Source organism: Prionailurus bengalensis, chromosome B2, assembly GCF_016509475.1.
Source record: "Prionailurus bengalensis isolate Pbe53 chromosome B2, Fcat_Pben_1.1_paternal_pri, whole genome shotgun sequence".
In the NCBI taxonomy this organism is placed as follows: domain Eukaryota; kingdom Metazoa; phylum Chordata; class Mammalia; order Carnivora; family Felidae; genus Prionailurus; species Prionailurus bengalensis.
Window position 1 is genome coordinate 125288674 of NC_057349.1, and position 26228 is coordinate 125314901.

The 26228-nt window shown below is 40.9% G+C and overlaps 1 protein-coding gene across 2 annotated transcripts in view; it reads left to right on the forward strand.

Moving 5' to 3' along the window:
- The window catches only part of ECT2L (epithelial cell transforming 2 like), an 82404-nt gene that overhangs the window by 23211 nt on the left and 32965 nt on the right, over positions 1 to 26228 (forward strand). For both annotated transcript variants that reach the window (XM_043592459.1, XM_043592460.1), the window contains exons 5-10: positions 10939 to 11101; positions 13903 to 14155; positions 15003 to 15171; positions 15922 to 16060; positions 18305 to 18473; positions 22670 to 22798. In XM_043592459.1, coding sequence (XP_043448394.1) covers positions 10939 to 11101; positions 13903 to 14155; positions 15003 to 15171; positions 15922 to 16060; positions 18305 to 18473; positions 22670 to 22798 — 1022 coding nt within the window. The remainder of the gene's footprint in view (positions 1 to 10938; positions 11102 to 13902; positions 14156 to 15002; positions 15172 to 15921; positions 16061 to 18304; positions 18474 to 22669; positions 22799 to 26228) is intronic.

Below are 26228 nucleotides of genomic sequence, written 5' to 3' on the forward strand. Positions count from 1 at the left end.
CTCAGAACTTCATGAGCTCAGGGCCTCCAAAAGGAGTTCCACCTCCTCCTAAGACCGCCCTACACACACCCAGTGCTTTGTACTCGGCTTGACATGAGCCCCGGGATCTGCTGCTACTGGGAAGTCAAATTCCCAGATGCTGAGAAGGGCTGGGCCCATAGGATCACTTGGAGTTTGTAAAAACAGACTCTGAACCCCATCCGTGGAGGTTTTGGCTCAACACGCAGGGATGGGGCCGAGGAAGCAGTATTGACTCCATTCCCAGAGTGCTGTGGCGCACAGCCAAGGGTGACCTGATGGCCCCAAGAGTCCACTCTTCCTCAGAGGCAGGAATGCAGGATGCATGAGTACCCCGTTCCTTCTATTCCCAACGAAACAGAATGATCTGTTCGGGTTCTCTAGATGCCTTTTTCATCTTTCCCTGGCACTGCTGCTTCGTGGGTTTCGAATGCTTCGTTGTGAGTAACCCCCAAACTTGACACGAGTAATAAAGGAAATATTTCCCTCTCCTATAATTGAAAAAATCGGAGTAGGTTTGGCTGCAGTTGAAGCTCAATTCAGAGGTTCAGTAATAAAACCAGTGACTTGATTCTTTCTGCTCTTCAGCTCTGCCTTTGGCAGTCCTGGCTTCATTATGAGGTTTCCTCCGTTGTGAATGGACATAAAAATAATTTCCTTGTTTGAGCTTCACTCTGCTTGGACTAGCATAGGTCCATGCCTACTTTTGCCAGTTGCTGTGGCCAGGAGATTGACCCAAATAAATGGAATTAGCCTTTATTCATATGCATTTTGGAGCCAGGGATGGAATCGGCTTCTACAGAACCACATGGATCACCCTATAGAAACTGAACTTATTTTACCGGAAGAAGGGGAAGTAAATGATGGGTGTCGGAAGAATGCTGTCTCTTCATCCAGCATTCAACAAATATTTACTGAATGCCTACCATGTGCCAAACACAACTCTGGGTGCCCGGGATTCAACAGTAAACAGAGTGTAAAACATTCCTGCCCTCTGAAGCTCATATTTTAGGAGAATAAAATATGTCCTGTTTCAGGACAAGGGGATGTCCCTGCCTCTCTCCGGATATCCGAGAGCGCAATGTAGCACCAGCACAAATATTTTGGAGTGTTTTCCGTGTTTCAGAAGCTAGAGCAATGTGGCAGACTGAATAGTGGCCTCCAAGTATGTCCACACCCTCACCCTGGAACTCGTGGATGTTACGTGATGGGGCAAAGGCAGTTTGCAGATGTGATGAAGGATGTTGAGGTGGGGAGGTTATCCTGCGTGATCGGGCTCAACGTAATCACAATCGTCCTTAAAAGGGAGGCAAGAGGCCCGACAGACAATGTCATGCCAGAAGCAGTGGGAGAGATGGAGACGTGTGACAATGCTGTGCTTCGAGAAGCGGCCACGAGCCAAGGAAGGCCGGCCGCTTCTAGAACGCGAAAGGGACAAGGGGACAGATTCTCCCCTCTGAGCCTCCAGAGGGGGTCAGCCCTGGCAGCACCTTGACTGGAGCCCAGTGAAACTGATTTCAGACTTCTGACCTCCGGAACTCTGAGAACATACATTTGCACCGCTCTAGGCCAGTTAAGTCAGCAGTAATTGTTAAACAATGAACAGGAAGTTAATACAAGTAGTGCTTTTCTATTTTTATTATTTTTTTCATTCCTTATTCTAACTTACACGTGTTTTCTCAGCCCCTGCCAAGTCAGAAGCACCGTACCAAGTGCTGGGGGCATAGCAGCAAACAAGACAAACACCATGACTTCTTCCTTGCGGCTTGAGGTGCAGTGGAAGAGAAAGACTTTCAATAGTGAATGAGCCCCAAAATGGATGGAGTTTGAGGGTCAGCAGGAACGGAAACACAAAACCCATGCTTAGATTACATTATAGTGCACATCAAGTGTAAAGGATACAGGTTTCAGCAGAGGACAGGAGAGGACATTGAGAGGGGAGTGCTCTGTGAGCGGCAGGAGCCTCCTCCGACAGGCAAGGATGTGGGCAGCAGGAATGGTCAGCCTGTTGGGGAGGTGGGGGGATTCTGTCAGCACCCCAGAAATATCACCCTAAAATTTCACTGCCATTACCTTACATGGTCACCAATATTGTTGCGAAAAATGGCTTCCCACCAGCCACATAACTTAGACCCGCCATGCTGGTTCCAGGTATACTTTCTTGCTCCTTCCCCAGCACCATATTGCTTCACTGGCCACAAGTTATACCGTATGTATCATACATGGAAGGTCGTACTGCACTTTGATAACAATGAGAAGTCTGTGTACATGCATTCTCCTTTATTTCCCAAGCAGGCTTGACCAGCCCCCCCGGATATCAGATAAATAGCTCCGACCGTGCTCAGTAGCAAAGGAAAAGTAAGGAGACCTCAGCAGGTCCAGGGGATCAGGACAGCCTTCCCCTGAGGATCTGACATTTAGGCTGGAGTCTGAAGGATACGTAGGAGGCTAGACAAGCAAAGACTAGGAGAATGAGTGTTCCACTTGGTAGGGACCACCTGTGTGGAAGCCTGGGGCCTTCTTTATCTCTTCAGTAGTAATTCCAGGCTTTTGTAGAAGCACTGGAACATGTGAGTAGGCAAAAAGAGGAAAATCACCCAGAATCCCCCACCCAGAGATAACCTAATTTTTTATGCTTATGTGCCTCCATGTAGCTATGAATCAGCATAGACAAACTATTTTAAAATCTTTAAAACAATTTTTTTAAGTTTATTTATTTCTGAGAGACAGAGAGAGCGAGCGGGGGAGGGGCAGAGCCACAGGGAGAAAGAGAGAATCCCAATCCGTACCGACAGTACAGAGAGCCCAATGTGGGGCTCGAACTCACAAACCGCGAGACAGGACCTGAGCCAAAATCAAGAGTCAGACTGAGCCACCCAGGCGCCCCAATTTTAAAATCTAAAAAGATTTTAAACTCTTCAGTCACCCTACCTTATCGCTTTCCCCACACCCAGCTTTGTTCTCTCATTCACAGAAGACTTCGGCGTACGTTCTCCACTCCCTTTATTCCCCAAACCTAATCATTATTCTGTGTGACCCTGGCATCCGTTGTGGAAGCCCACCTAACCCAGACCCTGGCCGTGCCATAAAGTGGTGGTAAAGCCACCAGTCGAGACTCCAGGGTACTGCCCGGGGAGCAAGAAAGCAGGGACCTCTGCCAACGTGACTTCCCCTCTCCAGGCCACCGCTGCAAGCTGTCCTCTCAGTGGTTTTCATCGCGGTCTGGGCTGCTTCTTTCTCCTTCTTATCAGAAATTTAAGAGCTGAGAATTAGATTCAAGTTCCGTATTACTAAGCCTTGTTATTTTTGCAAAGTACACATTGTACATTCAGTAGCACACGGCAAAGTAGTGTCATGAATTATTTAAATGAAGATATCCTTGTCACAATAAAGGAGCAAAGCACATTTTGTTCATTGTCTCTTTACATGTTGTTATTTCTCTTCACGGATTTCTTACTTTGCAACATTAACTAAAATGCAATGAGCCACGATGTCATTACCACAAACCACCCTAGTTCTGCTGCTTGGGTACTGATTTTTTTTTTCTTCTTTTTATGTGGCTGAAGCATGTTCCTTTTTTCTTGCTTAAGATTTATTATACTTGAGGGGCGCCTGGGTGGCGCAGTCGGTTAAGCGTCCGACTTCAGCCAGGTCACGATCTCGCGGTCCGGGAGTTCGAGCCCCGCGTCAGGCTCTGGGCTGATGGCTCGGAGCCTGGAGCCTGTTTCCAATTCTGTGTCTCCCTCTCTCTCTGCCCCTCCCCCATTCATGCTCTGTCTCTCTCTGTCCCAAAAATAAATAAACGTTGAAAAAAAAATTTTTTTTTAAATAAAAATAAAAAAAGATTCATTATACTTGAATGTGTCCTTGTAGCAGTGCTTGCTACGAACGAATGTAAAACATGTATAAGTGAGGTCCACTTTAAAAAGTAACTCAGATCCTTGGGGTGCCTTGCTGGCTCAGTCAGTGAAGTGTATGACTCTTGATGTCGGGGTTGTGAGTTCGGGCCCCGTGCTGGTTATAGAGATTGCTTAAAAATAAAATCTTTTGGGGGCACCTGGGTGGCTCAGGTTATGACCTCGAGTTTCGTGAGTTTGATTTGAGCAACGCATCAGGCTCTCTGCTGTTAGCATGAAGCCTGCTTCAGATCCTCTATTCCCATTCTCCTGCCCACCCCCCCCCCCCCGCCGCCGCTCTCTCTCACTCAAAAATAAAACATTAAAAAAAAAGAAGAAAAAAGAAAGAAAATATTTTGGGATACCTGGATGGCTCAGTTGGTTAAGCATCTGACTCTTGATTTTGGCCCAGGTCATGATCTCATGGTTCATGAGATCAAGCCTCATGTCAGGCTCTGCATGATCAGCTTGAGATTCTCTCTCACGCCTCCTCTCTCTCTGTCCCTCCCACTTGCTCTCTCAAAATAAATAAACTTAAAAAAATAAAATGATAAATAAATAAACAGTAACTCAGATTCAGTTCTTCTCCTTTGCTTGGCTGGGATGGAACAGTAGACAGTGTGCGGTGGGAAGGGGGTGGGAACAAAAACTCAAGATACCGAGGCCCGTCTTTGAAAAGGAGGCTGAAAACATTTCTGTTTTGCACCTTATTTTATTGATCTGCTTTATAATTTTAAGTGAGAGCATACTGTCCTCCAAGAACCAGTGAAAGGATTGTGAAGCCTGTCTGGGACAGTGAGGACTCAGATCAGCGATCCCCGGGGATTAGCTGTTCCTGGTGTCCTCACTGCCTCATTGGGCTTGAATGTTAATCTCTCAACAATGAGAGGAGCCCTCATGATACTTTTGTCTGTGGATATGATATGCTGCCAGTACATGCACAATTCCATCCTTTGCTCTCCTGCTTACACACACACACACACACACACACACGCACACACACGTGCGTGTGCACACACGCACGCACTCCCCAGACTGGCATGCCAATATGTTCATTTTATCCATCTGTCTATCCCTCTATCTATTTACTTCTTTCTTTTTAATTATTTTAAAGTTTATTTATCCATTTAGAGAGAGAGAGAGCACAAGCAGGTGAAAGGCAGACAGAAAGGAAGGGACAGAAAATCCCAAGCAGTCTCCACACTATTAGCGTGGAGCTGATGTGGGGCTTGAACTCATGAGCCGTAAGATCATGACCTGAGCTGAAACCAAGAGTCGGACACTTAACCGACTGACCCATCCAGGCGCCCCACCATTGGGTTCATTTTGAACCACTGTTTTGTCTTAGGTTGTGACAAAGCTGCATGGGCAGGGATCAAGAATGAGCAGTGGCCTCAGATAAAGCCAGAGGAGTAGAAACACACAACATAATAGGCAATCATTAAACCTTGCAAATGATGTAGGCAGCCTCTTCTTTAAAAACAGAAATCAAAAAACCTTTTATTTTGTAATAATTTTTAACTTACAGAAAAATTCCAAAAACTTGTGCAAATAATTCCTTTATACTTTTCACCTGGATTCCTCAATGGTTAACATTTTACCATTTCACCTTATTATGCTGAATCATTTGAGAATATGTTGCAAACATGATGCCCCACTAAAGCTAAGCATCTCAGTATGTGTTTTCAAAACAAACAAACAAACAAACAAACAAACAAACAAACAGGACATTCTGCCGAAAAATCAAAGTACATCCTCCAATATCAAGAAATCAGCACTGATACAGTTCTATGGTCTAATCCACAGATTCCATTTGAATACTCCTGATTGTTCCAACAATGTCCTTTCCTTCTCAGTCCAGAATCCAATCCAGGGTCCTGTTGTATTCGGTTTTCACGTCTCTATATCCACCTTTGATGGGGAGCAGTTCCTCAGTTCTTTCTTGTCTTTTATTACTTAACACTTTCAAGAGTACAGACCTACTTGGGCACCTGGGTGGCTCAGTTGGTTAAGCATCCAACTTCGGCTCAGGTCGTGATCTCACGGTTCATTGGTTTGAGCCCCACGTGGGGCTCTGTGCTGACAGCTCAGAGCCTGGAGCCTGCTTCAGATTCTGTGTCTCCCTCTCTCTCTGCCCCTTCCCTGCTCGCACTCTGTCTCTCTCTCCTTCAAAAATAAAATAAAACATAAAAAAAAAAAAGTACAGACCTACTTTGTTGAATGACCTTCAATCTGTGATTGGCTGATACTTCTTTAAGATCACATTCAGGTTATGTGTTCTTGGCAGGAATAACACAGAAGTGACGCTGTGTTCTCAGCGGATCACACGGGGCATACTATGTCGATTTGCCCCATTGCTCATGCTGTTGACTTATCATCCCTTGGTTAAGATGATTAATTATTAGGTCTTTGGTACTTATTAATTAATAAGTAACTAAAAAGACTTTGAGTGATTAATTTTAAATTAACTTAAAACTATTTGAATCTATGCAAGTACCCTGTTCCTCACCATACTTTCACCCACTGGTTTTAGAATCCATTGATGATTCTTATCTGATGTAATTATTACTGTGATAGCTGCCAAGGGCTCATTTTCTAACTTCTTAATTCCTTCTACATGTATTATTTATTGGTGTTCATTTGCAAGATACAAGTTTCCCTTCTCCCAAGATTATAGATGAGGCTCCAGTTAGGCAAGCAGTTTGGGTAAATTAATGATAAAGACAGTCTCTGGGTCTCATGGGTCTTCAGCAACTTGTTTATGAAGATAACTAAGTTCTTTTTTCATCCCTAATTGGAGATAGTGTTTTCATTTCACATTAGAACTTTCTGGGGCTTGACCCACCCTGTGGGAATTTAGCCTATGCATTCAGAGAAGGTCATAGAAAGTCAGAGAAAACATATTGCAGAATGAGATCCGTTCAGAGACAGGATTTGTCTTCCGGTGAGTTAATCTGTGTCCAATAGGACCTGGTAACAGGGTAGCAGTAGCCACTTAGCAGTGAACAATAGTTCCATGGTCCCCATGGCTTGAGATAAAAGAGTTCTGGTGAGTTCTATTGCCAACTTTTCCAATCAGCTATGAGACTGGTCACAAACATCTGTAATTTCACTGAGATTGGAGGAGATTAGGTGGTTCCAGGGAAGACTTTCATTTGCTAATCCTTGGATTGCTTCCAAACTTTCTTGTTCTAGTGATTCTTATTCACATATGATGACCTATTTGGTGGCTTGGGATTATAACAGATGTTTATGGCCAATATCCAGAGAGGGCAATTAGGAATTAAGTATCTCTTTTTTTTTTTTATAATTGGTGGCTACAGGGCCAGCAATGCATCTTTCATGAACCATAAAACATCTCTTTGGTCTAAGGCCTACATAGCCCCCAGATTTTTTATTCATTCAAGATCCATTTGTGCTTAGGTGGCACACAGAGTAATGTAAGAAGTGTTCTTGATGTATGCTATATTTTTATAAACTTTTAAAAAATAGATATCACACTAAGAAATTATTGTTGAGGGGCACCTAGGTGACTCAGTCAGTTAAGCATCCAACCTCGGCTCAGGTCATGATCTCGTGTTTCATGGGTTCGAGCCCCACACTGGGTTCTGTGCTGACAGCTCAGAGCCTGGAGCCTGCTTTGGATTCTATGTCTCGCTCCTTCTCTGCTCCTCTCCTGCTTGTGGTCCATCTCTCTCTCTCAAAAATAAATGTTAAAAAAAAAATTCTTATTGAATTTGTTTAGACATGATGATGGTATTATAGTATATGCTTTTTAAAAATGCTCCTATTGTTTAGTAAGGCACACAGAAATATCAAAGAAGAAATCCCAAGAGAAATGAGAATATTTCAAATGGAATGATGATGACAATATAACACATCTATGTGGGTGAGATGAGTGCAGTGACCCGATGTTTTAGGCTGGCTTTAAAATAAAATGGGAGTGAGGGAGGAAGAAACAGGAGGAGGAGGGAGAGAGAAGGAAAAGAAAGAGGAGGAGGAGGCGGAGGAGGAGGAAGGAAAGATGATGATATAGCAGAAACCAGACTGGCTACAAGATGATAATTATTAAAATTGATTAATGCAGGTCATAATAGTACTACAAACATTAGGGTGAAATAAGACATTTTCATATAAAAAGAGAGGGATAAAATTTGTTGTCAGAAGACCTCCAGTGAAGAAAGGCTGAAACAAATTCTTCAGGCTAAGGAAATTGATAACACATGGAAACTTGGATGTACAAGTTTGGGAAATGTGTAATGTGTGGGAAATGGGAATGTGTGGGAAAATGGTAACGTGTGGGAAAATGTAAAATTTTAAAGTTATTTTACAGACATATGACTGTTTAAAGCAAAACCAATGTTTTATGGGGCTTATAACATAAGTAGATGTGGTATCGTGACCAAAGCTTAAGGATGTCAAGAACTATACCACTGCACTGTTCTTTAATTTTATATTAATATTCACTCTAAATAGACTATGAAATGTCAACGATGCATATTGTACTTGCTAACAACAACTCAATTGCGTAATGCAAGAGATATCCTAAAAAGCCAGTAAAGGAATTGAAATGGAATACAAAACATTTATTATCTTAAACCAAGACAGGAGAGGAGGAATAAATTTTCATAAAACAAAAGGGAAAAGCAAAAAACAAATAAAATTAAGACCTGGATTGAACCATATCAATAATTATATTAAATATAAGTGGACTAAATCTTCAAATAAAAGGCAGTGGTTGTTAAATGAGCTTTAAAAAGAAAAAACAAAACAAGATCTAACTGTATACTGACCACAAAGGATACACTGTAAATATAAAGATTCTGATTGGTTAAAAGTAAAAGGATAGGATATAAATACTAAGTATATAAAAGTAGGATGGCAATATTAATATCAGACAAAATGGACTTCAAGATGAGGAATGTTACTAGAAAGACAGAGAGGGACATTATATAAGGAGAAAAGGATCCCTTCATCATGAAGTCATAAAATAATAAATATGTATGTACCAAATAATAGAGTTTCAAATTATATAAAACAAAACTGAGTAAATTATAATAGAACAACTAAACAAAAAAAAAAATCAGTGAGAATATAGAACTGAGCAATCTTCTAAACCACCTTGACCTAATATTTATAGGAAATTAAAGCCAACAACTTCCCAATAGATGAGTTTTTTTATGAGCAAAATAACTTTCACCAAGATACATAATTTCCTGGTCCAAAAAATAAGACTCAATACATTTCAGAATTGTTAAAATCTAATTAAGTATAAGTTTTAACAACAATGCAATAAAATTTGAGATTAAAAAAATATAAAATATCTAGAAAACCCAAAAATATTTATCTAGAAAATCCAAAACTATTTGGAAGTTAACTCACTTATAAAAAACATGTGGTCAAAAAAGAAAACACAAGGGAAATTAGAATATTTCAAATTGAGTGACAATGAAAATACAACACATCTAAATGGCTGAGATGAAGCTGAAGTACAGCTTAGAGGAAAATATATCCTTTAAATTCTTACCTCAGAAAAGAAAAAAAAGGATTCAAATTAACTATCTAAATTTCCACCTTAAGAAACTAGAAACAAACTCAAATTACACCCAAAGTAAGTAGAAGTAAAGAAATGATGAAGAGCTGACATCAATAAAATAGAAAATGAAGAGAGAAAATTTATGAAAACAAAAGCTGTTTAAAAAAAAAAAAGTAATTGAATTGATAAACTCCTGGCAAGAATAACCAAGAAAAAAGAAGAGAAAATTGTCAATATCAGGAATGAAAAAGGGAATGTTGCTATAGATCCTATAAACATTAAAAAGATAAAAGAGAATCAGAGTCTCCCGGGTGGCTCAGTTAAGCATCTGACTCTTGGTTTTGGCTCGGGTCACGATCTCACAGTTTCCTTCACTGACGGCGCCGAGCCTGCTTGGGATTCTCTGTCTCCCTCTCTCTGCCCCTCCCCCACTTGTGGTGTCTCTGTCCCTCTCAAAACAATGAAACTAACTTAAAAAAAAAGATAAAAGAAAATCATGAACCATTTTATACTCATTAGTTCGACAATTTAAATGGTTGTTTTGCAGATTCCTTGTTTTTAAAAGTGGCTTTGTAGATTCCACATACATGAATTGAGACAGTTTTACTGCTTCCTTTCCAATATGTATACTAGTTACTTTTTTTCCTGCCTTGTTGAAATGGCTAGGATCTCCGGCGCCTGTTAAATTGAAGGAATGAGAGTGAACATTCTTGGTTTGTTCTTATGTTAGGGGGAAGGCATTGATTTTTCACCACTAAGTGTGATGTAGCTACAGGGTTTTATTCTAATAACACCGGGAAGTCATTGTAGGGTTTTACTTGCATGAGTGACATTATCTAATTTACATTAAAAAAAAACAAAAACACTTGAGGGGGCGCCTGGCTGGCTCAGTCTCTGGAACATGTGACTCTTGATCTTAGGTTTGTGAGTTTGAGCCCCACGTTGGGCATAGAGGTTACTAAATGAAAAAAAAAATTAGAAAAAAAAAAAAAACCCCTCCACTGCCATGTAGAGAATGGGCTCTCGGAAGAGGAGTGGAATGGGGGAGACTATCAGAAGGGGTTATTGCGGTTGAGCAGGAGGGAGAAGGAGGAGCTTTGCAGTGGTGATAGCAGTGGAGGTGGAGAGAAAGTGGTTGGATATGAGGGTACATATTTGTAGGGCTGACAGGACTTGCTGATTTATTGAATTTGGAGTAAAGGAAAAGGCAGAAAATCCAGATTTATAACTTAAATAACTATGTTTATTTCAGACCTTTTTCCTGTAGATTTTAGATATTTTTATTATTCACCTTTAGAATGGATCAGTGAAAGTAGATACAGTATTTTTAAAAATCTAGCTGTGTGTTACCTAGGATTTAAGTTTTGTTGTTTTTTTTTTTTATAGTTAGAACATTATAGAAAGAACAATGACCAATATGTGTCCTAGATTTTTGGTCGGTTTTAGATACTAGCGTTCTGAACTAAATTTCTGTGTCTTTCTTTGTAGGATTGTCCAAGAGTGGTTTTCAGAAAAGATGCAAATGGCCAAAGTGGATTTCTCTACGGTGTTACCGCGCTTCATTTCTCTATATATCTTTTCCTTTCTGAATCCAAAAGATTTGTGTGCGGCTGCACAAGTCAGCTGGGCCTGGAAGTTTTTAACTGAACAGGTTGACTACTTGTCACTTCCTACCGATAGGGCACAAATAACAGCTGTGTTCTGTAAGGAGACAACTGGGGTAGCTTCCTTCCCTGAAGACAGTAATGGAGAGTATTTGAACCATAATTAACTTACCCTTCAGAGCAAACAAGTTAAATATGATAATTTATTTTGTAAGTGAGCAGATATACACTGTTCTAATAATTCGTGTAATTTTAAGAATCTTCAAATGCTCAATTTAATTATTTAGAAAACATTTTACCGTGGCTAAAGAAGTCCACTTCTTTCCTGAGAAATTATAGTTAAGCTTTGGTTATTATATGGTATGATTTTATCCATGATCATTCACCTCGAAAATTGCTGTACAACCACAACCTCATCTGATCCCTCTTTGGCTCACATCTGTTAAAGAATGTAAATCTGGATTTCCAACATCCTCTGCCATTAACTCTGCCTCTGGCTTGTCTCATTTTCTTCTTAAAGATTTAATGAAATGTAATGGCAGACATACTTGAATACAAGTCAATAACTTACTTCTTTAACGTGTACAAACTTCCCAGAGTGGGCTAGTGTTGAGCTTCTGATCTCAGAAAATACCTAGCTTTCCATGGAGAGGCCACATGCAAAACCAACTGTTGAGTCCTGGGTTTACAGCATTTAAGAACCCAGGCGAGGTGTTGGCATATGTATTGTTTTGTGACTTTTTACTTTTCTATGTCCTCGTATTTAAGGAATATGTCTTGGAAACAGAATGTGGTTGTGGGGAGTTGTTTTTTAACATTTGACAGTCCCTGGCTTTTAGCTGGGGTCATTCTTCTGTTTACATTTGTTTACATACTGATATATGTAAGCTTAAGTCCACCGTTTCACCATTTACTTTTTGTTTGTTCCTTGTGTTTTATATCTTGTTTCTCTTTTTTCTTTTGGAGTACTTCCATATTTTTTAGATTGTTAATTTTAAATTCTTTAGCTGTTTTCTCCTGGCTGTATTAGAGATTACAGCACTCATTCTAGGGTGGGTTTTTTTGTTTTTATTTTTATTTTTTTTACCACTTCTGAGATAAAGCCAGAAGCTTCGGACCCTGCATCTGCTCCCCTCCTCCCAGTTTCTATGTTACTGTCAAATATTTTAATTTTCTACACACATATGCACACACATACACACACATTTTTTTTGGAAGAAGCAGGAGGTTTTACTGTTGCTCCCTTATTGTTGCTCCTTACTTCCTTAGCTGCTTTTAGGATTTTTTCCTCCATCTTGTCTTCTGTCTTATGCAATTTTTTTAGGAGGTACCCAGAAATGTGCGTGTGTATGTGTGTTTCTCCTATTTTGTGATTTACAGTGATTTTTTTTTTTTTTTTTTTTGCATCTGAGATTTAGTGTCTTTCCTCAGTTTCGAAAAGCTGTCGGAGACGATCCCTTCATATTCTGCCCCATTTTCTCTCCTTTTCCTCTGCGGTTCCAGTACTTATGTGTTAGACTGACTCACCCGCCCTGCAAGCTTCATGTTCTCTATGTGTCTTTTCCACCTTTCTTGGCTGTCAGTGTTTCAGCCTGCATCTTTCTTCTGGCTTTTCAGTTTACTAATTCTCTCTCTTGCTGGATTCTAATTTGCTTTTAAACTGGTCCATTGAGTTTTAAATTTCTGCTATTATGGTTTTCAGTTCTAGAATGCTGATCTGATTATTTTACCAAAATTTCTCACCTAGCTATTTAATTTCCCAGACATATTAATTATAGGGTTGTTTATTTTTTAAGTTCGTGCCTAACAATTACAACGCATGGCTCTCCTGAGGGTCTTACTCTACTTAATAACAGATCATGAAAGACAAAAGGAGAAACAAACAATTCTTGTCCTTTGGTGTGCTTGGTATTTTTGATGGAGTATCAGATATTGGTTATAAGTCAATAATTTGAGTCTCTGGATGAGGTTATCTTCTTCCAGAGAGAATTTGCTTTTGTTTCTGGCATTTGGTTAGGCTAGGAATAGATGACTTAAATCCAGTCAGAAAAAGAGATTTTTCAAAGCTGGCTTCAGTCTTCGTGATAGTTGTCTAATTCCTTATCCTTGCTGACAAGGATCTCAGCTGAAAGCCTGGCGTGATCACCAAGGCTCTTGCCCTTAGTGAGCCCTGAATTTAATTTTGTTTCCTCTCCTCCTCGTGAGAATACCTAAAATTCTTTTCAGCTTCCCTGTCGTTCAGCCCTAACTTTCTGCTTTGCTTCTCAGCCTGAGCTTTCCTTTGGAACTGCCAGATGCCTTGAAATGAAAAGTAATGCCAAATGTTGGGGTCACCTCTCTGGGTTTCCCTTCTCTCTGGGGTCATGGTTACATGAGATGTTGCATTCGTAGCTCTATATGCCTTCAAAGAATTGTTTTATAATATTCTGTCTAGATACTTGACTCAATTAGATCACGTGAAATTTGCTGTTCCCATATATCAAAGCTGGTTGCATACTGGCAAGATCATGTGGTTCAACCAAAGGTGTTCCCAGTGGAAGGTTTGGTCTGAAACAAACTAATACACTATTGCTCAAAATCCTCAGAATCTAGGGTAAATCAAATGCTATGGGAGCAAGTGTACAAAGATGACTAATACATATATTCATATGTAACGTATCTTGTCATCAAAGACTACTTTTCTACAGAGTCAGGGATGGTTCTTGTTTGTTAGAGTCAAATTCAGATGACAAGTCAGCGGCACCAGAAATCTCAATGTAAAGAAGTTATGTGTACCTGAAACATTATTACTAGGAAACTGTCCTTAAAAATTTCTAGCAAACTCTCTTTCTCATTTCTTTTTCTGTAGGACTGCTTATGGATGCCCAAATGCATTAGGTTTGGGTGGTTTCTGCCCTATACTCCAACAGATAATGAGTATGGTGCTTGGAAGCATCATTACATTGCTTGTGTGTCCAACTTAGATTGGCCAATCCCTAGGGAAGCTACTGCTATGTATGGGACCTTGAATGAACCCAAAAGAGAAGATGAGGAGCTACAGGAGAGACAAAGAGAAAAGCGCCTACGAAAAATAATTTGGGAGAAAATTGCGCTACGTAAAAGTGAGCAGCATTTGAAAACTCTATCTTATCCAACTATTGTAGAAACGAATGGATTTACACACAAATTCCCACAGAGGAGGATAGTTAGGTCTTTCGGGAATAGCATGTGGGTGGCAGTCTCTAAAGTATGTTCAGAACAAGTTCTCCCCCCCCCCTCGTATATTTCAAGTTCATGAGTAAGAAAAAAAAGATTTCAGATGAAATACAGAAAGTCAAATATCAGTGCCTCCATTATTATTCTGGTTACTCTTGGGTTTAGGAGTTTAGGAGACCAAAAACAGGGAGAGAGAAGAGTAACGCAGGCAGAATTGGGACTGGTGACAGAGAGGGAGGAATGAAAATAGGCACGGAAGCAGGAAGAATGGCATTAAAAAAAGCAAAGTAGAAAGGGAGGAGGGATAAGACCCACTCTCAGCTAAGCCCTCTGATCTGCACAGTGCACAACAGTCATCGACAAAAGTGATTTGAGTTCTGCCATCTTTTTTTTTTTTTTTTTTCCACTGACTCACACCCGGTGAGATCCTAACAAATGGGAGGTTACTTGAAGCCAAGAAGAAATGCAGAAATGGACGTGATGCCTATACATTGATTAACTGGTTTTCACAAGAAAAGGGGTGCTGGTTCTCTGAGCTTTGTCTCTTGACCTGACATGACTGGTAACTCACAGCCACAGTGCTGAGACGATAAGAAATCCAAACAGAGTCTGTAGAAAGGGCTACAATTATTGCCATTTGGAGCAGTGCCCTGGTACAGCTTGATTTTTGATGCCTTTATCTAGGTAGACTTGGCTGAGAGAAGCAAGTAAGAACTGAAGTAAACAACTGAGCCGGTGCTATTTGTTTTTCAGAGGAGTTATTTAAAGTTCGACCCCCTTGGGCGAGCGGAACGTGCTGCGCTAGATTGTTAAAATCCAAATGCCAGCCACGTCTGTCCCAGACTGTGAGGGATCGAGTGGGATTACATGAAGCTTTGGAGAAACAGCTTGTTTTGGCATCCTTAGAAGCTTTGCCCAAGCGGTAAGCAAACCTCCATCTCCTAAAAGCTCAAGACCATCCCATGATACCAAGAATTCATTCTAGAATAATTTAGCTAACATGCAGGGAGCTTGTATAATTATCTGGCTCCTATCCTATGAAACAGCAACAGAAGTAACTCTTTAGTCCTCAAGACCAGTGGTCTTTAACGTGTTCTCTGAAGAGGGAAATCTGTCACTTTCAAAATAAATTTTATATTTCAATTATTCTTGACCCTACAAAGAGGCTGGACTGTAGGACATGTTCTGTGCAAAGCTATTGAGCAAAAGTAACATTTTTTTTCAGAAATGTTTTTTTTATGGAATAAGCATATCCAAATGGGACTGTTGGGGTAAGGGTAAGAGAATAGAGTCATTACTCAGAAAGCTGTGGGGACCAGATGATTTAGGAAATTTTAAATTTCTCAGCTGTTCCTCTTTAAAACGTCATTTTGAACCCCTAAGTATGTCACTATATTCATTCTGAGTGCCCGATAAACGCTAAATAAGTTCCAGAAGACCTTTCCAGTGTCCTTCAAATGCAGGAGGAGAGGCCCAAAGGCCAGCTCCAGCCCCTCCCCACTCAAGAACCCCATTTGCTGCTGTCCCCAAAAACCGCAGGGAGAGACTGAGGTCCTACGGCCACATGCCTTGTTCAGTATGAGTAATGCGCAGACAACATGTAGGTGCTCCAGCATCAAAATCAAATGAATAGAAAATTAAAATTTCACTTCTTCCCCTCTTTTCCCTGTAGAAGCAATGTTTCTGGAAGCCATTCCTATCCTTTGTTATCAAAGAAAACTTGGCATGGTGTTCATAAAAATGATGACAGCGGTTCATATGCTTCCCAGCTCCACATCATATTAATATCATCTCGGATTCCTGCATATGAGGTACAGAGTGTGTTAGGAGGCCTGCCCTTTTTTGAATTGGGTTGGTGGTTTTTTTTTTTTCCTTTTTCATCCCCACTAGAGGACGTATGGCAATCTTTTGGCCCCCATGTGTATGAAAAGGATTCATCTTCTGAAAGCAAAACGGTGTAAGTGGAAATTTACAGACCCAAAACACTTTTAAAAATCAGAAGCGATAAAGATACCCATAAATCAAAAATTACTTTTAAGAAAGCATGAAAGGCCAAACCACCTTGCAAGTAGTTAAGTGTCCAGTGAATTCTTACTGAATTGAATTTGTTGCACTCGGCCCAAAAAAGGGCAAGGTGATTAAGGATTATTTTAAAACCTCTTTGGAATGCCCAAGGAATTAAATACTATCATGTCACCACCATTTCTCAAAAGAAGAATGTCAGGAATCCTAGTTTGTGACCTATTTAATGAGGTGCCATTAAATTAAAATATGTTCTTTCTCTGGGTCACGTGGGGGGCTCAGTCGGTTGAGCATCCTACTTCAACTCAGGTCATGATCTCACGGTTCGTGAGTTCGAGCCCAAAATCAGCCTCGCTGCTGTCAGTGCAGCACCTGCTTCGAATCCTCTGTTCCCCCCTCCGCTCTTCCTCCACCTTCTCTCTCTGTCTCGGTCTCTCTCTCTGTCTCAAAAATAGACATAAAAAAATGTCCTTTCTATAATGAAGTTATATATTTTAATTTTAATAAGAGTAATAAGAACAATAAAGGAAGCACAAAGAAGACATAGGAAGCACGTATTTTTAGAGATACGTGAGTGTGCGTATTTGTATATATGTGTACATATGTATGCATTGATACACAGGGACATATTGAAGGGATGACACGGGGCAGGTTATATTCATTGGCCTACTTAGAAAGTGTTTTCAAAAAATTGTATTTGTAACAAAATGGTTGCTTTCAAGATATGAAGTCAGTATTCTTTCTGGGCACTGAAAGAAATTGACTCTGATCATTCACAACCGGCCGACTTAGTGGATACACATGAAAGCAAGATCAGAGCTTTGATCTCCAGGTGGGCCCCAGACAGTTTCCCTGATGTTTAATAAGGGGCATCAAGCTGGGCACAAAGGATAACTGGTGATAGAATCTGGGTAAAACAAACAAACGAACAACAAAAACTGGTTAAAAGTGGGTGGTGGGTGGGCTAGATGGGTGATGGGTATTAAGCAGAGCACCTGTGAGGAGCACAGTGTGTCATGTGTAAGTGATGAATCCCGGAAATCTACTCCTGAAACCAATATTGTACTGCATGGTGACTAAAATGTAAAAAATAAAGTAGGTCTATCCTCCTATTTGTCTTCTTTACATAAATCTACACCATAATTACTTATTTTATTATACATGTGATGGGTGTTTAAGCAAAAAGTAGATCGTAACTGTGTGGTAGTTCTTTGTTGGGTGGAACTGTGTGACCTTCAGAAAGTGGCATGAGGTTTGCGGGCAAAAAAAAAAAAATCGTGGACTTGAATGACTTTCCAACATGTCTGCTGCTAATGAATTAACTTTATCACAATGAAAACTTTATTTGGTTGTTGAATTCAAACCACAGTGGTTTTAATATTTATTTAAATGGGATATATTCAATCAATCACTATCGATAATTCAAAACTTCATAATTAAGAGGAAAACTTTAAATCTATGTTAAAAGTCCATTGCGAAATCGTATGATCTGAATGTTATTATGTTTAAAAGTTGCACATGTCTTTGCACGGGTATGTACAAAAATAAAAAGACTGGAAGAAAGTAATCTAACTTGTTAATAGTATTTACCCCTGAGGGATGGAACTGTAGGTATACTTAATTTTCTCCTCTTATAATTAGAAAAGAAATGAAATTATTTAAAAAGAAACCAACAAAGGAGAAAGCTTATCTTCCTCCTTCCACAGTTTCTGACAACAAGTCTTTAAAAATCAGAGCATAGGGGCGCCTGGGTGGCGCAGTCGGTTAAGCGTCCGACTTCAGCCAGGTCACGATCTCGCGGTCCGTGAGTTCGAGCCCCGCGTCAGGCTCTGGGCTGATGCCTCAGAGCCTGGAGCCTGTTTCCGATTCTGTGTCTCCCTCTCTCTCTGCCCCTCCCCTGTTCATGCTCTGTTTCTCTCTGTCCCAAAAATAAATAAACATTGAAAAAAAAAATAAAAATCAGAGCGTATTACATACCCATTGTCTTTATTAACAAATATGCTAAAATAATGGGCTCTGTTTTCATTTTCTAGATAGTAGTGGACAGCATTAAGGCAGGTATCATTTCTCTGGTGTATGAACACTGTGGCTTAACCTTGGAGAGCCTGCTTTATCTCATAGAAAAAGCTCTGGATGGACGGAAGGCACAGAGTATGGGGATATTTAGTGAAGGAGACAGCAGAGAAATCAATTTACTCCAAGGTAAGCTGGGAGATTCGAGACAACAACCAACTTTGCAGCAATGCCTACCACATGTATGACCTCCAGAATACTATTTTTCAATTTGCTAACAGAATTGATATCCTAGCTCAAAGGAGTCATAGAGGAGGAGTCCCTCTTATTCAAGGAAGGGTCAGCCTTTTTGTTCTATTCAGGCCTTCAACTGATTGGATGAGGCCCACCCACACTGGGGACAGCTATCTGCTTTACTCAGTCGGCTTATTCAAATGTTAATCTTATTCCCAAACACTCTCACAGACATACCCAAAATTATATTTGACTAAATATCTGGGCACCGGTGGCCCAGTCAAGTTGATACGTAAAATTCATCATCACACCATTAAACAAAAACTTCCCTTGTCCCCCTTATTCCAGCCTCTAGGAACTACCAATTATACTTTCTGTTCCTACGAATTTGACTACTTTATGTAGCTCATCTTAAGTGAAATCATACAGTATTTAACTTTGTGACTGGCTTATTTCACTTAACAATGTCATCAAGTTTCACTCATGTTGTAGCTTATGAAAGGATTTCCTCCACTTTTTAAGGCTGAATAATATTCCATTGTATACGTGGATCACATTTGGTTTATCCTTTCATTTGTTGATGGACATTTAGTTTGTCTCCACTTCTTTGTTTTTGTGAATAGTCCTGTAGTGAACATGAGTATGCAGATATCTCTTTGAGATTCTACTTTAAATTCCTTTGGATATTTATCCACATATGGGAATGCAGAACCATATGATAGTTTTATTTTTAATCTTTTGAGGAACCTCCATACTATTTCCCACCATTTTATGCTCCCTTGTGCACTGTTGCAGACAGAAAGTGTTCCATTTTCTTCAGATCCTTGCCAACACTCGTTGTTTTCTGTGTTTCTGTTTGTTTTTAGTTGATAGTTAACGATCTTAATGGGTTTAAGGTGATATTCATTACGGCTTTGATTTGCATTTGTCTAATGAATCGTGACGTGATGTTGAACATTTTTCCATATGCTTACTGGCTATTTGTATATCTTCTTTAGGGAAGAATCTATTGAAGTCCTTTGCCCATTTTCTAATGGGTTTTATTTGATATTTTTTATGGAGGTGTAGATACTCTTTATTAGTCTAGATATTGATCTCTTGTCAGATATATGACTTGCAAATATTTTCTCCCATTCCGTATGCTGCCTCGTACTCTGTTTATTATGTTCTTTCATGCACAAAAGTTTTTAAGTTTGATGAAAGTATAGTAATTATAATAGCAGCAAATATCACTAATAGAATGCATTGTATTTCCAAATGGTTTATACCACAAAGGAAAGGGTTGACTGGTATCATTAATTTGTTATGGGTCCTCTTTTAAAAATGTTAATGGTGGGGCACCTGCATGGCTCAACTGGTTAAGCCTCGGACTCTTAATTTCAACTCACATCATGATTTCCTGGTTTGTGAGTTCAAGCCCCAAGTCAGGCTCTGCACTGACCATGTGGAGCCCTTGGGGTTCTCTGTCTCTCTCTTCCCTGCTCATGCTCTTTCTCTCTCTCAAACTAAATACATATATACATACATACATACATAAACATTTTTTAAGAATGATGATGGTTATCCTTTCCGGGGGGAAGAAGATGATGAGTGTTTTAGAACTAAAGTTTCAGTGTCTAGCCCTCCTTCTATAACTTACATTCTTTCCTTGTTATACCTAAGAACTGTTTTAGCATGAAATCTTCCACCTTTGGGAGATGAGGGAAGAAAGGGAATAAGATGGTCAAGGATCTGGCTGGCAGGGAACTCACAACGTGGCCAAGCGAATACGTGAATCACCCATAAAACTGCCATCTCTGTGGCTATGTCGCCCAATGATCTATTCCAGCTGCTAACTCAGGAACGGAGCAGGAAAGCTCTGGCGGGCTGCCGGGGCCCACTGATCCATCTGGGGGAATCCCAGGAGGGCTGCACAAACCGAAAGCATAGCTCCTGGCTGGGTTTGCCAACACTGTTGCTGAACAAATGCAGATAAACTCATGGCAAGAGAAGCCAATCACTCAAGAGACAAGGGTTTGGAAGAAGGAAAGGGAGACATTTATTTTGAGTGCCAGTAGCCAAGGAGAGTTGCAGGCTTGAGCCTAAACAACCGACCTCTCCACCTGCAAGATGGACACTAGAGTTTTACGGAGATGAGCTCCGTGGGGTACGTGCACGAGAGCAGGCAGGGGGCACGTGATCGTGAGCTGAGGGTTGGTATGTGCTCAGCTCACAATCACGGGCAGAGAAGGGGACACGTTAGGTGTGGTCTTTGAGGCATTCCATTGCTATCAGGGCTTTTCTGGTCCAATTGGAAGAGTCCAGTCATTGCATAACGTCTTGTCAATGTCTCCAGAAAGTGCAGTGAGAAATAGGCATAATGGGTTTTCTTTGGAGCATGAGTTAAGCAGTCTTGTCTATTTCTGGGTTTAACTGTTGGGGGTCTTTGGTTGAGCAAGAGGGCTTGCTGACAGCTAGAACTCAGCATGCTTGGGATAGGTTTAGTGAATTTTATTATTAATGAAAACAAGCTGCTTTTGGTTTATCTTTACCTTATTTTTGTCTTTTTTTGTTCAGGTTAGCTGTGCCTGGGGCAAGTTACGTTCCACACCTGATTTAATATGCCACCCCCCCACCCCCCCCCGCCAAAGTAAAGCATGGCTACTAGTCAGGGTTTAAATTTACGATTAATTACATGGCAGCTCTCCTCTAAATGATGGAGAGGTATCAATTGCAAATTTATGCCGTGGCATAGTAGGTTCACCTCTTACAGAGTAGAAGAGCCTGTTAGGGTTTTCTAACATCTCAGACTTTTTGTTCTCCAGATGAGACAGGTTTCTAAACTCTGCCTTTTTCTTGTTTTCTTTCTTTAAAAATAAAAAATTAAAAAATATATATATGTACATATATATTTAATGTTTATTTACTTTGAGAGAGAGAGAGAGTGTGTGAGAGGGACAGAAAACACAATGGGGGAGGGGCAGAGACAGGGAAGAAAGAGCCACTCTGTCAGAGCAGAGCCCTGCTTGGGGTTCGATTCCACAAACCGTGAGTTGATGACCAGAGCCAAAATCGAGAATCAGATACTTAACCGACTGAGCCACCAAGGTGCTCCCTTTGTTTTCTTTTTTAAATGTCAATAGTAAACATAACAAAATACCTGAAAACGGAAGTTTTTCCCTCTGTATAATTGTGGTGTTTCTGCAAGAGCTTTTGCCTTGAAACCAACAACAAAATGAAATTTCTTACTCCAGTGATCTCAACAGGTCCTTCCGTTCTGTATCTAGACTTGTCGGTGGAAGGAAGTGAAATGTTGGGATTCTTGCCTGACTTTGTTTTCAACTGCCTTCCTGGGACTTAAGAATTCATAGTCTCCAGGAGTCCCTTAGAAATGGGTCCAAACACATTCTCATTAGTTGAATCATCATATAGAATTCCCAGGAAGTGAGCGTTTCCAGGATGGCTACCATCTCTGGGAACCTTCTGTTCTGACTTCTTTTTTGATTGACAACTGTGAGAAACATTTTAACTTCGGAACTTGGTTGCAAAAATCTCAGGGCTTGACTGACCGTCTACCTTGAACCCTGCTGTGAGCCTGGTAACACACTGCTGCTTTTGGGGTGTATGTACTTTAATTTTGGGGTATATATACTTTACTTTTGGGGTATATATACATCGGAGGCAGAGAGACGATGTCCTAAATCAGAGTGCACAGCGTCCAATAAATTCAGAATGTGAAGGAGATTGTGGCCATGTTGGGGTCCTTTTGTGGCCCCAGTGTGGTGCAGTGCTAAAGGAGAGGCACCCTCCAGACTGGAGTCTTAGGAGCAGATACTGGCTTTTTTTTTTTTTTTTAATTTTTTTCAACATTTATTTATTTTTGGGACAGAGAGAGACAGAGCATGAACGGGGGAGGGGCAGAGAGAGAGGGAGACACAGAATCGGAAACAGGCTCCAGGCTCTGAGGCATCAGCCCAGAGCCTGACGCGGGGCTCGAACTCACGGACCGCGAGATCGTGACCTGGCTGAAGTCGGACGCTTAACCGACTGCGCCACCCAGGCGCCCCAGATACTGGCTTTTTGAGTTGTGGTTGCTTTTTCACAAACCACTAAGGGTTTCTGTTCCTGATAATGTTACAGACTAAGAGGACATTTTGATTTCTTTTCCTCAGGTTATAAAATTGGTATTAAAAATTTATTGAGGCCTGAAGTGAGAGACTTCTGGGAGAAATTAGGAAGCTACGTGGCTCCTGAACAAGAAGGGGGTCATGTGGACCTCTTTGTACCACTCGGAGCATCCGGTCAGTTTTGAAAGGCGGTGGTCGTGCCTACTTTATAGTGATATTTCGTGGATTTTTGAAATGCCTTCAGTTCGTATGAGTCAGTCCCATGTTCCTCTTTATTTCTTTTTTTCTCTTATACCTCACATACTCAGGTATTTAGGGGGCAAAGAGTTGCGGTTAGTTGTCAAAGTAACGAGGGGCAAGAACAGAAATAAAGTCACTAGTGGCAAGAGCCAGCCAAGAGCATTATTTGTATTTCTTCTGGAAAACATGGTAAAATCAGCCTCCACTATACAGGAGAAAGTGCCTGACCAGCACAGAAACCGTAATCTATCAACCTGAGAAAAGCCTCCCCACTGTGTTCTGAACCTGGAAGGAATGAGCATGAACTTGGTGACCAAAGACCTTGAACTTGAATCCTAGGCATACCACTTTAGCTGTATGGCCTTAGGCAAGTTTGTGGACCTCTGTTTCCTCATACGAAAGTTAGGAGAATAGTATCTGACCTTACAGGGCTTGTGAATATCAAAATAATGTAAATACTTAAAAATAAATAATACAAATACTTAAATAATACTGGAAAATTAGAAACAGGTGAAGTGCTTGGTAAAGATGAGACTGGTTGCTGATCACCGAGGTTGCTGATAATGTTCAGCGCCCCTCGGTCCAGTATCAGTCGCTATAATTCCAAGTTGATTTCAGTACTTGAAGAGAAACTTTAGAAACAATAAGACAGATTCACTTTCTAGACATCTATTAAATAAAAGCTCTGCCATCATGGGCTTGTTTTTTGTTTTTTAAATTTTATACATTTTTTAATGCCAAGCAGAGCAAAGCAGAGGGAGTATAAGATTAAATTTTCTCGAACAGTTTCTTATTACCCATTCCTTAGGGAACTGTGAGTCTTAAAGCTCTGTCTAATCCTCAGATTTCACTGAACTATTCATACATGCAAAGCATGCCCCTGCCACAGTTCAACCAGGGAAAAGGGAAAAACAAAAGAATGGGAAGAGGGTTAGAGGAAAATGAATTACAAAATATTATAAATTTTTTTCTTACACAGTTATTATAATTATGTAATCTTAATTATAGAAAATAGGTATAGAAAAATCTAGGAGGAAATACAACAAAATATTAACAGCATCTGTCTCTAGATGAGTTTTTCAGATTTTCTACATTTGAAATCAAATATGGGTGGCGTGGGATTCCTCGGTTTAAAATCTGTGTGGGGCAGGTGGGAGTGGCAGTGGGGTGTGTAGAGAAAAGGGTTTGGAAGGATGTATGTCAAGGTGTTAACAATAGATAAGTGATTTTTCTTTTTTTCTTTTTCTTTGATCTCTTATTTGTCCCGATTTTTAAAAAATTTTTTTTAACGTTTTTATTTATTTTTGAGACAGAGAGAGACAGAGCATGAACGGGGGAGGGGCAGAGAGAGAGGGAGACACAGAATCGGAAGCAGGCTCCAGGCTCTGAGCCATCAGCCCAGAGCCCGACGCGGGGCTCGAACTCAGACTGCGAGATCATGACCTGAGCCGAAGTCGGAAGCTCAACGGACTGAGCCACCCAGGCGCCCCTGTCCCGATTTTCTATAACGAACTAGTATTACTTTTATAATGAGAGCAAAGCAAAAATTTTAACTGAAGTAGAACAAAAACAAAGGATTTGGGAAAGTAAAGCTTTGAACGGCTTGAAAATAAGGGCAAAAGGGGAAAAGAACAATAGATTTGGTGATATAAGAATTGTCTCAGGGCGCCTGGGTGGCTCAGGTGGTTGAGTGTCCAACATCTGCTCTGGTCATGATTTCCTGGTCTGTGAGTTCGAGCCCCATGTTGGGCTCTGTGCTGACAGCTCAGAGCCTGGAGCCTGCTTCGGATTCTGTGTCTCCCTCTCTCTCTGCCCCTCCCCTACTTGATCTCAATCTCTCTCTCTCTCAAAAATAAATAAACATTAAAAAAAATTTAAAGAATTGTCTCCAGTGAAACGTAATGGCGCTCAGATTTCTCACCACCATTTTGGCCCCCAAACCATCTCTAAAGTTCTTGTCAACGGTCACTTCCACCTGGATGAGCCATCAAGACCCTGATTCAGTCAAAAGATCCCAGGTTCTCAGTCCAAAAATCTCTTTTCTGCCACCTCGGTCATCACTCTTGAGCTTGTCATCCCCGGAAGCTGTATTACCTCTGAACGCTTGATCTCCAGCATTTTTCTCCCTGAGTACCACTTCCAAATCATGTGCCAAATATTCCAACAACCATGTTCCAAATATTCCTACTCTAATAGTTCTTTGCCTGAAGATCTCCCATGCATGCACTCTCACTTTTACACTCTCTATCAACCTTGCCTTCATCCTTGGTTCCTTCTTTGTTAAACCTGCGTTTAATGGTTCATCATTATCATTAGTTTCTTGCAAAGAATCTGAACTTCTTTGGCTCTCTTTCTCAGGCTAAATTCCAATGTTCCTTAAACACCATCATCTACCTAACCTCCGCCTGCCTGCACTAAAGCAGCTGAAGCCTGCTGAAAAAAGTAGTATGACTTTTAATCTGACTTGACTTTGACGGCATAAATGTCGAATAAGATTGCAACACTGACGAGCACCTGGTAAACTCCTTTGGTAAATTCCTTTCCCACTCTTGGAGAGGACTATACCGTCCCTGCTCCTCCTCTGTCAATACTTCAATAACCGCTTTCAGCTGTTGACCTTGCCTTTTTCTTCCCTGAGAAAACTCCCGAATTCCCCTCCCCCCACCAAATCCACCGCCTCCCTCCCCCCCCCCCCCCCCCCCCCCCCCCCCCCGCTTCTTACCTTCGCTCTCTGTCTTCCCTTCTGTTACGATGGAAGACACACCTCTGCCCAAATCAGAGATCCGGCATCCGCTAGGACTCTGTATCTCACCACCTTTCACCTCCTCACGGCCGCATTCCTACACTCAGTTCTCCTCGACAGCCTCTACCCTCTTTTATTGGGTCATTCCTATCAAATCAGGATCACCTGTAGCAGCAGCTCCTGTCCTAAAAAAAGAGAGAGAGAGGGAGACCATAAACGTTCCCTCGCCTATGTACCCTCTCCTATATACGGATTTCTCGGTGGTTCTCAAATGTTCATGTGTATTTGAGTCACCTAGAGGTCTTGTGGTTTAAGCATGGGACTCTTGATTTCGGCTCAGGTCATAATCTTACAGTTCATGGGGTCGAGTCCCGTGTGGGATCGAGTCCCTGCTTGGGATTCTTTCTCCCCCACCTCTCTCTATCCCTTCCCCGCTCTCTCAAAATAAATACATAAGGCTTTTTTTTTTTTTTTTTTTTTTTTTTTTTTTTTTAAGTACGCATTGCTAGACCTTGTCCTAGCATTTCTTACTCAGTAGGTCTGGCGGGGGCCGGGGGCGGGGGGTGCTGAGAATTTTCATTTCTAACAAGTTCCCAGGTGCTGCCGCTCCCGGGGCCCGCG